Below are 18,185 nucleotides of genomic sequence, written 5' to 3'. Positions count from 1 at the left end.
TTACATAGACCTGACCCCTGCACTCTTTATGCGTTACATAGACCTGACCCCTGCACTCTTTATGTGTTGTATAGATCTGATTCCTGAAGTCTCTATATGCTGTTTTGTATATGTTGTACTGTATGGTATGTATTTCTATGACCTCAATATTCTGATAATCTACATATTGCATAATATTGGGCCTGATTTATTAAAGCTCTCCAAGGCTAGACAGGATACACTTATATCAGTGAAGCTGGTGATCCAGCAAACCTGGAATGGATCTAGTCCAGGATTCCTGTATTCCAGGTTTGCTGGATCATTCAGCTTCAATGTGAAAAGTGTATCCTGTCCAGCCTTGGAGAACTTTAATAAATTATGTTCATTGCCTCAACATTTGCAGATAGCAAAGTTTTTAAAGCCCAGTTGAAGTCCTCTTTAATAGTGTAATGTATTCCAGCTGCACATACAGTGATAAATAGTAATAGCATTTTCCCAAGTCAAATTAGTAAAATTTGTTAGAGTTTGCAATTGATTTGGCACAAAGCTATTGTGGATCAAAGTACGGGAATGTTAACGAGCTAAATTGCTATGCTAAATAATCCCAAGCTTTGAAAAGTATGTTTGTGACTATACTTTACCTTTATTTTATGGAAAGAACACATTTTGTTTTTACTTGGGGCATGTTCCTACAAACCACCCTGCCACACTGCCCAGAACTATCTTACTAAAACTGTACTTCCACCTAGGAGGAATCATGTTATATCCAATATTTTCCCAGAGCTACTTCTTCTTCTGTATGATATCTTACTACATCAGTGCTCCCACCACAAGGAACCAAGGTATGCCGATATACATTTATATCCAAAACCAATCTCACTACAGCTGTACTCCTATCCGGGGAAATCTCTCTTCTCAGAATAAAATGAGCACCCATTCAGAGTGACATTACATTACACATTATTTGTAATACATTATTACAATACACATAAGATGAATCTTCGCTCTCTATGGTATTCACATACAAACAATATCACACAGCTGCTCAGCTCCTAACAGACACTGCGGACCAATGGAGCAGAAATTGTATATGTATATTGTACATGTATTTATAAATATATTTATATGAAACATTGAAACAGAAATTTGCCTGCAAGATGAAAATATATATTTCTAGGTAAATAGTCCAAACTTTAGTAAATTACCCCAATAATTTCACATCTTTTTCTGCACTATCCTCTCAGCATCAGTAAGGATAATATGATGGTGTTCTGTTCTCCATTTTGCAGCCACATTGAACGTCTTGTGATATTTCTGCTGCTGTGAATAGACAACTAATGGATGTCATAACATAAAGTCTCAGTAAATGGCACAAGTGTATCTTGTGTGAATCCCTGGGGGAATCTGTGTAACCTTTCCAAGCACGCCAGCTCCCTACAATACATTACACGGGGAATTGTGAGAAAAGCTGGGAAGACATCCATGTGAGATGAGAGTAACACCAACATGGACATGGACCGGGTAACACAAATGTCTGCAGGCCGGCCTGGGGACCGAGAGCCCTTATGGATGAAGATTGTCCCGTGTCAGCCATTGCTGGTCTGGTGGAGTTGGTGGTCCATTTGCTGGATTAGTAATTTGTAGAAAATAGATGTTTCAATAACTTTCCAGGATTACAGAAGAAGGGTCCTCTCCTCCTCCCGTATCACTGTCTGTATCTGTCTGTCATTTACAACCCCTATTTATTGTACAGCGCTGTGTAATATGTTGGCGCTATACAAATCCTGTTTATTAATAATATTTATAATCGTTCCACATTACTTCCTGACTATGACAGGAGCTGCTGGGAAGCTTTCCTTGGTCCTGGATATACACTGCAGCATATATAATAGAGATATTCTATAGCACTGACCCAGCAATAACACAATTCATGGGATTTGTAAAGAACTGTTAGACCACCAATGTTTTACACATGTACCCTGAGGCTGAATATATATTGTATATATACTGCAAGCAAAGGGGTACCGGCCTGAATTGTGCTGGAGGACACCAGGTATAAGTGAAAATCATACTATGGGCCAATGGCAAATGGGCTAAATATGAAGACCATGGAGGTATAGAATCCAATATATATTACCGTCCTTTATTGTAAGAGCCACTTGAATTGGTGTTTTGAAGACACAGCCATGTGATATTAATTAGTACATTTCTTGATATGATTCCGTCTATTTGTTGATGAAATATGTTGATTAAAGTTTTATAGTTTGCATTTACTGTGGGTATCTGGCAGTTATTATACACCGGATATACCAGCGACCCTGCAGGGAGTGATGGGCCGGTCACCCTAATGACCTCCCTGCAGCAAAGTAGTCCAGTGGCCACCAGGTCGCACCCCCCGAGGCGTAACAAGAATCAGATGAGTGTAGGAATGGCAGGCAGGAACACAGTGAGTCAAGGTGTGGTTGTGAAACAGGTTAAAGTCAGGTAACGGACTAATGTCAGGGCAGGTGGCAATCACAGCCAAAGTTTGGGTCAAATCCAAATAAGCAGAACTGTGAACATGCTGGCAGGATAGCAGAAAATATACTCAGCCTGGAATTGCAGCGGAAATAGGTCCAGCAGCCAATGGCAGCACAGGATTGATCTCAGGAAACAATCTACTTATTGGCTGCAGCACAAACTCCAGAATCCCTCTCAGCTGTGCGCAGCCCCGGTATCTGTGCAGGGGATGCAGGGAATGGTGGAGGCTGAACAGACAATCAGAGTGCAGTGATAACAATTGCATAGGAAGATCGTCTGTCCCTGGGCCCATACTGCCTGCAGGGAATCTTACCAGGACATTATGGATACCTGAAAACATCACTATTCTTTGTTCTCAGGACTCCTACAAGAGATAGACCTATGCTATGCAGCAGACTGATTTCTGCACCAACCAGGAGAAGGTTCTTTAATAGTGGACCGACAATGTCTGTGCTGACAAGGGGTTAATAATAAAAAATTCAGGCTATTGTCACATCTGCCGCAGGCTTCCCGGGAGACCTGCAACTTGCTTAATGGATAATTAATAGCACATATTTATACAGTGCAGCCAGTGTACACAGCTCTGTGCATGTCTGCTCTGATCTCCCATTACTCATTATAAGAAAGATTATAAAAGTGAATCTCCATCCACCACCCACAGATGAGGCAGCACATACCATCTCCAACATCTTATGCCCATCTGCCCCCTTTACCCCAGCAAGAAGACATCATGTCACAGACTGGCAAATATAAATAGATTATATATTTCTAACAAGGGCACCAATTACAAATGGGCATTACAAATTACACCAAAGAGAAAAATGCAGGATTTCATTGCCGTCTGCCTTCCAAAAAATTCTAGTTACCTGGCTAACCGGTTTACCAGACTTTGCAGACCAGGTGTCCATAACTTGGAAACTACCGAATTTGCAGACAAGCAACCAGCATTTTCAGAAGTTGGTTGATTCTGGGGTTGAATTTTTAACACAATATTTTTTGCCACTACAAAAGATTATTTCTTGTGCCTTGTTTGCTATTTTCCTAACATTTACAGGTCGTTCAGGCTGCGCAGGGACAGTGATGAGGACTACAACACAGACACCTAAATATTATATATACAGACAGACTTTATTCAGAAGAAGGAAAGGCTGTGCCATTGGAAGCCATACATTGTCCAACAGCAAACCCAAACCTGAATTAACAGAGTAAGCCTATCTGTAACACTGAAATCATAATCCCTCACAAACTCACACACTGTATGATATATTTGTTATACCAGTAATGAAATGTGTGGGGATCTCCCTCCAATGTCACTATGTACCTGATGGACCCCCCCTCCCCAACCTTCATGTCCCTTTGCAATCTCAAGGTAATGGGTGTATGGACCCCCTCCATGCTTCATGTCTTCCTGTAATCTGCTGGTGTGGGATTTATGGATCCCTCTTGTCCTCTATGCCACCCTTTATTCTGGTGAGGGGTGTAAAGATCCCCCAGTAATCTGATTATGTGGGGTGTATGGACCCCTTTTGTTACACTGACCTCTTCCCCACTAAAGCGCAGACGCCTCTCTCCTGCTCATGTGGGAAGTCCTGACCCTAGGAATACCTGCGCTTCCAAGTTTAATCAGTTTCACCCATCCCACCAGCCAATCAGGAAATAGCCTCTTAATCATCCCTGGCTCTTTAGCTAGCTCTGACACAACACTCAGCGTTTGTGCAACGTGTCTCCACTAGTGCCGAACCCCTTAGCTCTGCTGAGTATTTCCTGTACACTTGTTGGTTAAATCAGTGCTCCCCCTATCCAGCTCCTGTGTTAACCCCTTGTTGCCCGGTCTGTTGTTTCCCAGCCTATTCCCTTGTGCTGTTCCAGTGTTCCTCTCTGTCTGTGGTTATCCCCATGTCACCTGTGCCTCCTGTTTCCTGTGTTCCCTGTGTCTGCAGTGGCCCCTGTGTCACTGGTGTCTATTTTCTGGATCCTTGGTATTTGACCCCTGGGTTCTGACCTCTCTTGCTTGCTGCCTGCCCTGACCCCGGACTTCCTTGACAATTCTTCCGCCTGTTGATTTGGTGCCCCCCTCTTCTTACAATCACTGATGAAATATAATCTGTGGGTACATTATCAGTCTGGAATGGCCCATCTCATGGTTGAAGAACCTAAATTGAATATCATCTGGTTTTCTCTTCTAATTGGATTTGCAGTCATTTTAAGGGTCGGAGTTATTTAATGGTAGTGGTCTATCTAACATCACTAACACCAAGCCGCCATGTGGGGATTGCTTCATTTTCGGAGTGGCCAGAGGAGTTCTAGAATCTCGCCTACACATGTCATCAGCTGCAAGGAAGGCCTTGTGCTCATTACAACCTGACAAGCTGGAAAGGGTCATCAGTGCCTCTCCATGTAACACAAGATTATTCTCACCTATCCGTGATATCAGCACCTTTCCTGCAATCATAAGAGAAGAATATGGCACATAAAGGGTTAAAGCAGGAAAGACATTTCACCCTACATAATGCTACAATTTAATATAGGAAATCCAAATAAATGAATAAAATAATTGTGTGGATGCCATTGGAGGTCTGATAGGGAAGGGGCTATATGGGTCCCAGCAGTACTCGCAAAGATTAGGGCACATTGTATAGAAGAGCCTTTTTTTCACAATGCATATTATATTTATATTTTATTGCTAGCCAACATGGCTCAGTGGCCCCATCTGAAGACAGCATCAGACGGATTCTTTATCCACAATCCTAAAACGCCGGAGCTGTAGGTGTCGGTAGTGCTGCGATAATCTGCAGAATTTACCCATTTCTTTTTAGAACATTACTGGGCTCCAGAAGATTGCTTGTAAGTAATTATCATGTAAAGTAATATTTCTGTAATGACCCATCAATTCCCACTTCTTCCTACCCCATGGCTGCACTTCTTACCCCTGCCACACTTTTATTACTCGTTGGCCATATTTTCTGTCTAACCTGTGACAGCACGAATGAATGTCCATACTTCTAACCTGGGACTATACTCACCGTCTAATTAATGGTCACACTTCTCCATGACCACATTTCTCAGCAACATTGTGATTCTGTTACACTATAATCTCATTTCAAACCACCAAATCTTTATCCTTATCTGCATATTGGTTGAGCAGAATATGAATGTGGACACAACTGCAGAATGGACCACACCACGTCAGTTAGACCATAAAGCCAAATGTTGACCATGTGGTCTTTGGTGACACTTTTCCATGACAATCATATATGAAGTTTTCTAGTTTCAAATCATAAAGTTTTATGTGGCTGATCTGACACATGGAGGCTGCTGGATCTGTGCCGCCTTTCTCTATACATATGCTGCTTTCCAATCTGAAGAATGCAGTGACTTCATCTATAGTGCGGCAGATGTCTGCTAATTACATTAAATCTCCTAATAGAAAAAAGAAAAAGCATATGATTCTGTGGGGACTTTCACACCTAAAGCTTGTTTCTGCCAGCATTAAGAACTGTGTATGAAAGCTCACCATCTGCACAGTCACATTGAACGTTCATTATACTGACAGCTTCTCAATATCAATGCAGAGACTCTTCCCACCTGCACACAGATATATGGCCAATCACTAATATATGACATGAGCTTTGCTATATCCCCCTCCATGGGAGGACCCCTAAACCTGTGCACCTCTATGGAACATTTTCAGCTTCAGCGCTTCTCCTGTGAACCGGAATGCAGATACAGTGGACTGGCTTGCAGTGAATTTATTGCTTGTTGGGAAATCCATAACCTGGCCACAGGTTCACCTCAAAATACTAATTGTCATACATCCCATGCCAGTTTTAGGAGCATCATCCTCCAACCTGAAAAAATATTATAAACCAGTCACCCTCCTTTATCTTTTTGACATCCCATTCCCAACAGACCAACGTGCATTTCTTTACCCTGGCATAAAACTGTTCCCAATGTAGGAATGTGCTCCACCTGTGTATGGTGAATCCTTTATTACAGGCGATGTAAGACCACATTGGGTATGCTGGCCCATTACTTTCCTGCCTGCATAAGTGGCTGACTGTGTCTTTGTTGCGGGAATCGATACCCTTGCCCCCCCCATCACAACTTTACAGCCTTTAGCACACGAAAATGGCTCACCCATGACTTTTCCTATCAATAGAGCAGTACGTTACTCTGCAAACTAAACATTTTCCATTCAAGCAAAAACAACCCCTAAATATTTAGTATTGTATATTTCATATACAAAGGTGTTGGATAGAGTTGGCATAGTGTTGTGGGACCACCAATGATACTACTTGAAGGTCTTACTACTAATAAAACTATTGTACACTGTATGGTACCCAGCATATTCGTACATATACAGCCCTGGTGCATCTGTATTACCATTCTATGTTCATAACAGTGATCCGGCCTTATAAAAGACAGTTTATAATACATTTGGCTGGTTAAGATTAACATGAGCCAAAGCATATTACCGACACATGCCAGCCCATCCTCCTACCAAGGAAAAAATGACAACCATGCACACAATACATATTGACAATCTGTAGATGTTTCAGAGAGTGGAAGTTATCTGGACTTTGCATCTCCATCATCTCTACTATACAAGCTGGAAATGGCATTATCTTTGTGTTCCCATAATAAGCATCCACTCCAAATTCTCCGATACTTTCCATTCCAAGCACTTTGCTCCCTGCAGGAAGTTACAATGACGGGAAACCGTCTTCCCAGAGACATATAATAAAAAAAGAGAGAAACAAACCTCCAGAACCAAAACGCTCATAGGAAAACCAAACAAGATGCAATGTCATAAAATACTTTTAACAGGAATTATAGTTTTCTAAAACCAAAAAACCTTGGCATATGGAGGGAGAGTTAAGATGAAATGTTGAGAGGAAAAAGGGAGATGATAGCATAGGAGGGGAGAGGATAGCATAGGAGGGGAGAGGATAGCATAGGAGGAGAGAGGATAGCATAGGAGGGGAGAGGATAGCATAGGAGGAGGGAAGGGGAGGCAGCGAAGGAAGGGAGAGGATAGAATAACAAGGGCAAATAAGAAAAGGGGACAGCAGAGGAGGAGATAAGGAAACGGTGGAGGAGGGGAGAGGATAGCATAGGAGGGGCAGGGATAAGAAGGGGGATGAGGGAATATTAGACAATGAGATGAGTGGGCAGTAGAGAAGAAAAGAAGGGCAGAGTGGAGGAGCAGATGAGAGGAAAGGGTAGGAGAGGTGGGGACAGCAGTAGGGGAAATGAGGGAAAAGCAAAGAAGGTGGATAGGGGACAACAGAGGAGGAGATGAGAAGAAATAAAGGAATATATAAGGATACAATGGGGAATTACATTAGGGGACAGCAGAGAAAAGTTGGTTAGAAGGAGACAGTAGGGAAAATGAAATGACAATATACTGACACCCCCAAATATACACTACAGTAATGAAGCAATCAGTGTAACAGAGAAGGAGATGAAAGGGAGATTGGGGAAAAAGATGAAAAATATGAAGCAAATTCAGAAAAGTAAATGGGGGCACAGAAGAGGATTATGGGATAACAGGAACACGGATTGAAGGATGAAACAAGGAGGGAGGTGAAGGGACAGTAGGGAAGTAGAACAGTTGTGGAAATGATGAACAGGGACAGTGGAGGAAGATATGATGGGGAAATTGGGCAAGGGAGTAAAGTGCAGGAGAATAAAGCAAAGAAGGGCAGATGAGGGAACAGTGGAAGGGAGAGGAGACAAAGCGGAGGTAAGAGCACACTGCAAGGAGAAGAAGAGGGAACATTTAGGTGGACACATGAAACAGCTTGGAGGAGATAAAGGATGCACAGAGGATGCAGTATAGTGGTAATTATAGGGCGCGGGTGACAATAAGAGGAATAGGTGGCTGTGCCAAGACACAGGGCAAAATCCAATTGTGTGGCAGCAGAGGCAGTGCAAGAAAGAATCAGAACTGAGAAATGAAGAAATTGCCATAGGTAAACTACTACAGGAATAATAAAGATCAAAACATGTTTTAGTGCTAAGTGCAGGTACTGTGAAAGTGTTTATATACTGAATAGAAAATCCAAGGTTCAATGTGTAGTTGGTGATGCAGAGGAGACAGTGCAAGAGTTAGGACCTATAGATTGGGGGGGGGGGGGCAGTGCAAGGGATAATAGGGACTAAGGGAGGTGCTAGTAGGGATGCAGGGGCAACTATGGACCAATATATGTAGAGCGTAGAGGAAATTGGGGCAATTTAGGACCAGAAAATGTGGCAGGAGGTAATGCAAGGCATAGAGAGCCAAAGGGCAATAAAAGGGATAAATGTGTTGTGGACTGCAGCCGAGGTGGCAGAATGGCAAATTATTATTATTATAATTATCAGTGAGATAGAAAACAGGTGCAAGTTGTAAAGGTGGGGGCAGAGAGATGGAGGAGTCTGGTTATAAATTGCTGAGGAGGGGATGACAGACAGGTGAGAGGGATGGAAGAATAATCAGACAGGTGAGGGGGATGGAGCAATACCAGACAGGTGAAAGGGATGGAGGAATAACAGACAGGTGAGAGGGACGGAGGAATAACAGACAGGTGAAAGGGATGAAGCAATTACAGACAGGAGAGAAGGATAAAGAAATGATGGGTAGGTGAGAGGAATGGAGGAATGAAGGATAGGTGAGAGGAAAGGAGGAATAACAGACAGGTGAGAGGGACGGAGGAATAACAGACAGGTGAAATTGATGGAGGAATAACAGACAGGAGAGAGGGATGGAGGAATGAAGGGCAGGTGAGGATGATGGGTAGAAGGATGATGGTGGAATGATGGACAGGTGAAGATTGAGAGGCGGATAGGAAAGGATGAAAGGACAGAGATCAGTGCCGGTATCGGGTGTTACACCCGGGGGGTGAGGGGGGGTCGGTACCTGGTACGGAGAGCAGAGCGATCAGGGCCGGTCCGGTCAGCCAGAACAGCAGGGTTCGGTAAATCTGAGCAGGGACCCCCCGCATGGTGACAGCGGCAGACGGAGCAGAGAACGGAGATGATGGTGGCTGCAGCTCCCGGCTGTGTGACACCCGCAACATTCACCGACACAAACACTGCTCACCCTCCACCCACCTACCCACCTACCTACCTACCCACACTCTGCTATTGGCTGCACAGAGATAGAGGGACACCCCCAGTTATATAGCCTGACACCCCCATATAGATAAAGCCTGACACCCCTCTGTATACTGACACCCCCATATAGATACATATAGATATAGCCTGACACCCTTCTGTATACTGACACCCCCATATAGATATAGCCTGACACCCCTCTGTATACTGACACCCCTCTATATACTGACACCCCCACATAGACACTGCCAGACTCCCCCCTATATACTGACACCCTCATATAAACACTGCCTGACACCCCCCTATAAACTGACCCTTTCTATATGAGGCAGTTAATCCTGAAATATCATTAAGTACTATTGGAGGTAGAATTCTTAAGTCTAAGACATAACAATACCGAAAATGTTCCAAATATTGTCCCCCCTCACTAGAAACTATTGCACTCCCACCTCTTAGCTGCACTTTTAGTTTTAGCTGCTGCTGAGCACCATTCTCGCACTCTATATGTTGTGTATTGCACAGCTCTGACCCCTGCACTCTATATGATGTGTATTGCTCAGTCCTGACTCCTATATAGGCACTCTGGATGGTATTTTCTGCATTATATTGACCTGCATGCTGTACTCTATGCTTTTTTATTATAGTCTTAGTTTTTTAAGCTCTCCCTTACCTGCAGACCACCCAAATCAAGTGATCACACCCCATTATAAACCTCCAACTGTTAGAGGGAGCTGGTATGAACAGCAGAAAGGAGACTTCATGTCTGTTACCCCTTCTTTTCCAGACCAGGCAGGTTGCAGGGGGTCTGCTGAGAGCAGAAATGGGGGGTCACACTTGCTGCCCCTTAGTAAATAATCATGATATGTGCATGGCTGTAGGGTGCTGGTGGGTCAGTCCCGCATCTATTGCTGTTTTCATTCCCGCGTCCTGCAGACAGTGGAACCAGGTCACTGTTTTTTCAGATCATGTTATAAAGATTTTATTTTCTTGAAACTCCGCTCATGAGTTTGTGCATGAAAGTGTCTGACCAACTCTGCCATCAACTTGGAACAACAACCATGGGGAATCCTGTACACAAAGAGCAGAGCACAACCTATCAAATCTTAGCAGCCAAATTTGCCTATTTTTTGCAACTTGTAGAAATTTACCTAGACAAATATTAAAAAATAAAAAGACAGACACACACCTATTGAATAAACCTGGGATGCTAATGATCTGCATTTCAATGTAAAATTAACCAATCCTCTCATCAGCCTTAGAAATGTGTTTCTTGCCAATGTTTTATCTTCAGGTTAAACTCCATGCTTTCTATGTTACCCGAGGTCCCCCCACCCCTCTGAGCCAGAATTTTAGTGACCATACCCTGTAACTGGCTTTGCAGAAAGTAGAGTTGGCAATTGCTTTAAAAATGTTTTTCTGACTTTTATACCACCAAACCCCCCTCCCCCAATGCATTTTGGTCACAATACCACTTCCAGGGGCTTTGCAGGTAACTGCACATAGATGGCAATGAATTCCAATGAAGTTTCTGCATTGTATGTATGTTAAGTTTCTGACTACCGCAATCTGATAAACTTTTATTAAATCTGACATCTGAAAGTTTGGGTTATAAATTCTTTATAAATAGGCCCTTATGTTTCTGTGTGGATTGTCTCATTAGAAATATGTTCTTTGGCTTCCTCTCCTCTAAAGGAACATTTTCTGCTGACAGGAAAGGTATAGAATGTGTTTTCCAATGGAAGGTAAATGCTCCATTGGTGACCCCATTGTTTTTCCTTATCCCTGTTCTGGCAATGACTCAGAATAATGGATTTCCCATCCCTTTCATTCCTAGTGACATTGGAGATCGGGGCAATTAATCACCTCAATGATAATAAAAATCTTACAGGGGTTCTATTCCTCTTCAGCACTCTATCCAAATCTAACATATAATAAACCTGATATTCCATGTAGCTGCCCAAAGTCATTTTGTGGGACCTTTTTTCTGCTATGTGTCAGCCAGCACAGAACTGGTACATGATTTCATTTATAGATCAAGGATTCTGACTTCTAGGGTACACTGACCATTGCCATTACTTTGATGTGTTTGATAAATGCAGGTATACAATATCAGTTATTCCTGACCCTGCACATGTTTGGGCTTTACATACATACATTTACCTAAAGATTTCTCCCTAAACCTCAAAGCTTTACCTCTATTTCACTTGCTGCATGCTTGATTCAGGTAATACAGGAATACCATGTGTAGAAAGTCAGAGGTGCTGTAGGCAGTAGGATGCAACACATGTGAGATATATATTACCCCATCCTTTAACCCTAATTTCACCCCACACCTTACATATCAGCCCTCCCAAAACTCACACCACCACTCACTAACCCAAATGCCAGCAACACCTGACTCTTCAACAATATTCTGACAGCCACACCTGATAAATGAATCCCTCACCCTACCACCCACACCTGGCACCTCAGCTGTTCCAAATTCCACACCACAACTGAAAGTTCAACCCCCAAAACTCTTACCCTAGTTCTACAAATTACAATTCCCCCTTCCCAAATGCTCACCCCAATTCCATACATCACACTTCAACCCCCACTATTTGCTAACCCCCCTTTTTTTACATTTTACCCCCCTAGTCCTAATTCCACCCAACAAATTTGACATTAAACTGCCCACCCATTTATTACCCCTAATTCTACCCACATCTGTCACTTCATCCTCCAAACTTTCAATTCTAATTCTACCTCATACAGTAGATGACATTTTACCCCAAAACATTACCCTAGTTCCACCCCACACCTGACACTAACCCCCCAAAGTCTAACCCTAAATCTTCCCCATTCCTGACTCTTCAAACTACCCAACCCCTCACCTTATTTGCACTTCATATTGTACCTGGAAAATGAATTTATCCACCCACACCCACTATGTACCCCCAATTGCACCCAACAGCAGACACCTAATACGTACCCCCTCCCCCAACACTATGCTACAGGTAATCCCATCCTATAGAAGTTACCTTCAGGACATCTAAATATTAGTTACATGCTGTGGAAACCAATAGAAATTCCTTACTAATATAAAAAAATCAAAAAACGTTTTGCCTGGAAATGTTTGATCTGTTAAGCACAAAGAGTATTCTGCTTGTAGACAGCTCTGGAAAATGATGAAAAATTAAATATTTATTGCCAATGTCTGATATTCTGTGGTATCTGTGGCAGTCACTCACACCACTGGTCAATGAATATACAAGCATGCACCCAGGTAATGTGACCTCTGGGCCTTCTGACACCCCAGGAAATTCCATCCTTGTGCTATAATACATGGCAGCAGATGGAAGACACAACCCCTCCATTGCTGCTTACCATAGGCCCAATGCCCATTCTAAAAGAGATCATGCAGGCTGCTAACAAGGCTAACTTTCCCAAATCTTTGCAATCTGCAGAAATATATTCTTACACAGATATTAGAAAATGCATATCAGCCCTTGGAGGTCAGAAGGTCATTTGTCTCAATGAAATATATTGGAGAGAATAAAGTCTAAGAGTCCATCAAACTTTTACTATCCAAGCAGCAATCTTAGTGATGAATCTGAACATTTGGGAACTCGGCGACATTCATGAATAAAGCTCAGGTGTCAGAATTAAGGGGTACACTCTGCAGAATATGAGACTTTAGTGGTCAGATGTGCATTGCTTAATCTGTAGAAACGTTTCTGCTTTGTCCACATCTCAGAGATATATATAGATGGTATGTTGCTGGATATAATATGCATGCTAGGTATAATTTCCTTTCTTCCTCTGATGTCCTCACAAACAGAATCAGAGACCAGATCCTAAAAAGCAATAAATAGCAGAATAATTCCATGTGACAGTACAATAGCTTGATCCTTACACATTGGCCATAAGAGGCATCTTGAGGGCTCCTATGGCTGGTTCTAATTGGCATTAGCTGTGACCAACATGTTGTACCTGGCATGGAAAACGATAGCACATTTCTTTAGTCCTCCACAGGTGAATATTATGTTTCTCTTGGAAACTTTGACCTATACTTGCAGAGGCTGCACCCAGCTCTACCACCTCCAGCCTTGGTGATGAATAGAACATTTACGCCATGCCGAGTTTATTATTTTAGAAGTGATATGACTGCTATTCATCACCCAAACTACAAATGCTGCTATGAAACGGTGAGATTGATCTACAGGTCCCAGAAGATCTTTATTCACTGTTCAGTGTTTATGTAAATGTTTTTGCTTTTCTCACTAGAAGCAATACAGACCACACACACATTACTTATATAATAATAATAATAATAATAATAATATATGTTCTCTTTCCTACTTGGGCTATGGTGATCGTTTTTGCTCTTTATAGTTTTCTCTTTCCTTCTTTCTTACCTAAATAAGAGAAAACAACAACCTAAGAGTTTGATTGAACGCATTAATTGAACTATTGTTCAAAACACTGCAACTTCCAGGAAAGTGATTAGATCCTTCTGTAGCATTTGACTGAAGCAATTTAGATTCCTTTCCTTGTTGTTGACCGAAAACCACCATTTTGTGTCTCCCACGGCTTTGCTACCTCAGTGCAATAATGAAATTGGGAATAGAGTCACCCAATCAAAGTGCCGGGTGTATGACCAGCATTAGGCATCTTGTGAAGTCATGACATCCCAGGGGAGATAACTGCTTTGCCAGAAAGAATCTTCCGTGTAGTGGACCCAGGCTGGGGAGGTATGATCAGAAACCGCACTAATAAAACCCAGCCAATAACTAACCCTAACTCCGTCCTTTCCCAGGTAGTTTGGGTGGTCTACGAGCACCCAAGCAAAGCACTGACCGCAGTCAAAGCTGGACATTTTGTTGTGAAGGACTTCACGTACATTCATTTTCTGGAAGAAGCAATGGCTGCAAATAAAATAACACCATTTATCATTTATTGTGAGCCTACTTGGTGAATTGCTAATGACAGTTTAGGTTCCTACATGTTTTATTTTAGGGCGTTTAGCACAAAGATACCAGTGAACACCGGGAATAAAACAAACAATAGTTTGACTGGGTAACTATCTACCTCTTTTGAAGTTCCCTCTCTTACTATTAGTGAAATACAACAATACATTCTTTTGCATAAACAAACTTACTTCCTAACTGGGGGCTTATTGGTAAGCTTTTGTCTCCATAGAGCTTCTTTCCCTTTATGTTTAGGAAAGCCACTGGGCTCCCAGCAGTCTGCTTCCGATCCTCGAAATAAAGCTCCAGCGCTCTCTAGATCCAGGTGAAGACCCTGACATGAACCAAGTGACAAACCTTGGCTGGATAGACCTCATGAATAGACCAGTCATCAATAGAACAGTTATTAATAAATAATATTGGGAATTTGGTTGTGGTTGATTTACCACTTAGGAGCCTAAAAACTCGTTTTCCAAAGAATATCCATCTAATAAATCAACAGAACTTCACCTAATTCATTAAGCTGAACGCTCCTTTGGTAAATCCCCCTCTTCTTGACCATTATCCAGCCCCATTCTCTACAGCCAAGGCTGCTGCCCTTCCATCTTCACCTAATCGGCTGAACTCTGGACACCTGGTAAACCCTACCAGGTGGGGAATTGTGGTGACCTTGCAGTGTGAGATTACAAATGAGGTATTTCTGGCTCTGGAAAGTGATACAGCCATATGTAGATATAAATAGGATTATTCCAGTCATTAGTGATTGTCTTTTTATTGCAGAAAGGCTTCTTATCAGTGAAATACATAATTTGCTAAATGCGACCATTTAGAGACCATATCTGCAATCTGGCTGTCAGCATCACTCCCTGGCCTGGCTGTTAGCAAATAATTATGGCGGTCAGAGCCGTGTGAATTTCTTTCTAATTGCTGATCTGTGAAAGAAAGTGGACTGGAGACCTGATTTGTGCACTGCGTTCATCAAGACCAAATGAAAGTTAGCCAAAGTTCATGTCTTTAATACCCATATCTATAAAGAATCTGTAAGTACAAAAAAAATAAAAGATGGAAGCTAAGTAAAGCTAATCCCCAATATACATCACTACTGGGGATGAGAAAGAATGCCTCGCAAAGATTTCCTTGAACTTCCGATGGGTCCGCAAAATTCCATCGGAAGATCGGGGAAATCATTACAGGAATATTCTCATGGCTACATTCATGAAGCCCTCATTTAACCTCTGGTGCCCGGGGATCGCACACAGGAGGATTCCCATGGCTACATTCACGAATTCCTCAGACACAGCTCCCCTTTCTTATCTCACTACAATTAATAAGGTCAAGCTTTTCATGTCCCACCTTTTAGCTAACACTCCAAGATTAACAATTCTTTTCTAATTGCCAGGATTTTTCAGTTTAAGCCAATAGCATTTGAAAATGTCAGTCATGTGGCCTGTGAAAAGCTTTGTGAATTGAGCCTATTGCAAGCAAAAAGATCTCAATGTAGACATAATTATTAGCAGGATAATAGAAGGAAGCATAGGAGGGCGTTAATGAGAAAATACCCCGATGAGGAGAGCTGACTATGGCATTGCAAATGACACATGGCCCCTCAGACAATGTCTTCAGTGGAAATATTATGTTTATTTGTTCTTCAAATTTAATTTTGCTAATTAAAAAATCTTGTGTTGCTTTTATTTGTTGTTGTCCAATATGTCCCATTATTTACATTTTCTGCTAAATCAATTGAACATTCATTAATGTTCTAATATGACAGGTGAGATTATTGTTTTTTGTCTATGTTGCCTGTTTAATGTTCTCTTCTTAATTGTAATGTTTTACCTATTTGAAAAGACTGAATAAAACACATTGGCATTTGTCAGCTGCAGAATAAAAGTATAATGAAGTGCACCTGTGATGTGAGCAATGATTTACTAAATCCTTTACTTTAGAGGATTCCTTGGCTTTCTGATGTGCTATACAAGAAGCTCTCTAAGAGAGTCCAGGGACAAAGATGAGAGCTTGGTATGGGGTTAGGTATGTATTATATATTCTATATATGTAGGCAACAGGTAGAAGAAAAAGAGGACAAGGGTTATACAGGGGTAATGGTATAACAAGGGCAATACGTCTGTGACTCACTTCCCATCTGCTCCAAGCTCATCCTCCCATTCAAAACATTCATGTAAAGTAAAGGTTAGTAAGGTCTAAGGATAATAAAGTTGGCTGCTGTGAGATTGTGAGAATAAAGCTTTTTAGGAAAACTGTTTAATAGAGTAGATTAGTCCATTGCCAACCACCAGTGCGATCACTACATAAAGTATATATATACTGAGTAATAATTATAATAATAATATTAATAATAATAATAAAGCTAATCAGAGGTTCCAAGACAGCAATGGCTGCTCTGGGTGTGAAACCATCAAGATAAAGCTGAGATAGGAAAAAATTGACCCTAACGCTTTCAATTGTCTATCCAATGAATGCAAACTTAAAGTATACTTCGGAGTCCCAATTTAGCCTCTTTTCACCTTGACAGAGACTGACAGGAAGGTTTGCAGATTATTACACCACAAGATTCCTAGCAGAACCCATACAAAGGATACAACATGGGAGGATTTGGAATAAAAAATGATCTCTGAGGACGGATAAATAGGAGATGATATTTTGTGTTGCCAATTAATATTTTTATCATTTATTATCAATATAATGTCTTATTCCAGAGAAACATAACCCAATATATCAATTCATTCTAGAAAGACACATTCAATGCAAAGCTATATATTCTCTTTTTCCAGACAGATACCCCCAGTGTGTCCTGTTATTTTAAAAGGGGGCCTATTGTATTCCATTATTCCTTTCCCAAGTCTCCCAATATCCTATTTCTCTAAAAAGATTGCCCTATTTTTCCTATAATTCTAGCGAAACACCCCTTTAATATCCGAATATTTCAGAGGGACTCCCAGTATTTTCCATTATTGTATAAGAACCCCCATCATCCCAAGGTATTTTATTATCATGACAGACTCTGAACATATCCTATTATTCTAAAGATAAATCATATTTCTTTAGAGAGACACCGCCAATATAGAAAGACCACCAATAAATCTTCTTACCTTATAGAAATCCACAATATGCTGTAATGATTAAGTTGTATAACTTCAGACAAAACCCTAATATATCATATATCATCAACAAGACACTCAATACATATTGATTCTGAGAGAGATGTAAGGGACGGAGGGGCAAAGGGGCTGAGGCTCTATATAATTACCTCTTAAATATATTAACCTACCCCAAATAAATAAAAGGATTCTGCCGAGTCTGCATTTATTAAGCAGCAATGATAGCAATGAAGCAAAATAAAGAAAACAGCACTTGGATTATAATGAAAAGCTGAGTGGTGGTCAGTGAGCTGAGAAAAGTCATCTCATTAAGAAAAAGTGTAGATAGATGGAAGGGGGTGCGGGTGAATGATAGCGAAACACTGCTGGATTGTTACCAGTTGGATGTCAGGGCAGTGCAGACTAATGCCAAGGAAGTAGGAGGGTAGTAGTGAATATATGGAAGGGGAAGATATGTGGATAGTAGTGAATATATGGAAGGGGAAGATATGTGGATAGTAGTGAATATATGGAAGGGGAA

At 41.5% G+C, this 18,185-nt stretch overlaps 1 protein-coding gene across 1 annotated transcript in view; it reads right to left on the bottom strand.

Annotated features, from left to right (window-relative positions):
- Nucleotides 1–9,557, bottom strand: part of LOC140341089 (opioid-binding protein/cell adhesion molecule homolog) — a 224,381-nt gene extending 214,824 nt beyond the window's left edge. Inside the window, exon 1 of the mRNA XM_072426627.1 lies at nucleotides 9,401–9,557. Coding sequence (XP_072282728.1) covers nucleotides 9,401–9,485 — 85 coding nt within the window. The 5' untranslated portion in view covers nucleotides 9,486–9,557. The remainder of the gene's footprint in view (nucleotides 1–9,400) is intronic.
- Between the last annotated feature and the right edge of the window lie 8,628 nt (nucleotides 9,558–18,185).

Source organism: Pyxicephalus adspersus, chromosome 11, assembly GCF_032062135.1.
Source record: "Pyxicephalus adspersus chromosome 11, UCB_Pads_2.0, whole genome shotgun sequence".
Taxonomy (NCBI): domain Eukaryota; kingdom Metazoa; phylum Chordata; class Amphibia; order Anura; family Pyxicephalidae; genus Pyxicephalus; species Pyxicephalus adspersus.
The sequence above is the reverse complement of the archived record's forward strand: the minus strand, read 5'-3'. Positions and strand labels throughout refer to the sequence as shown.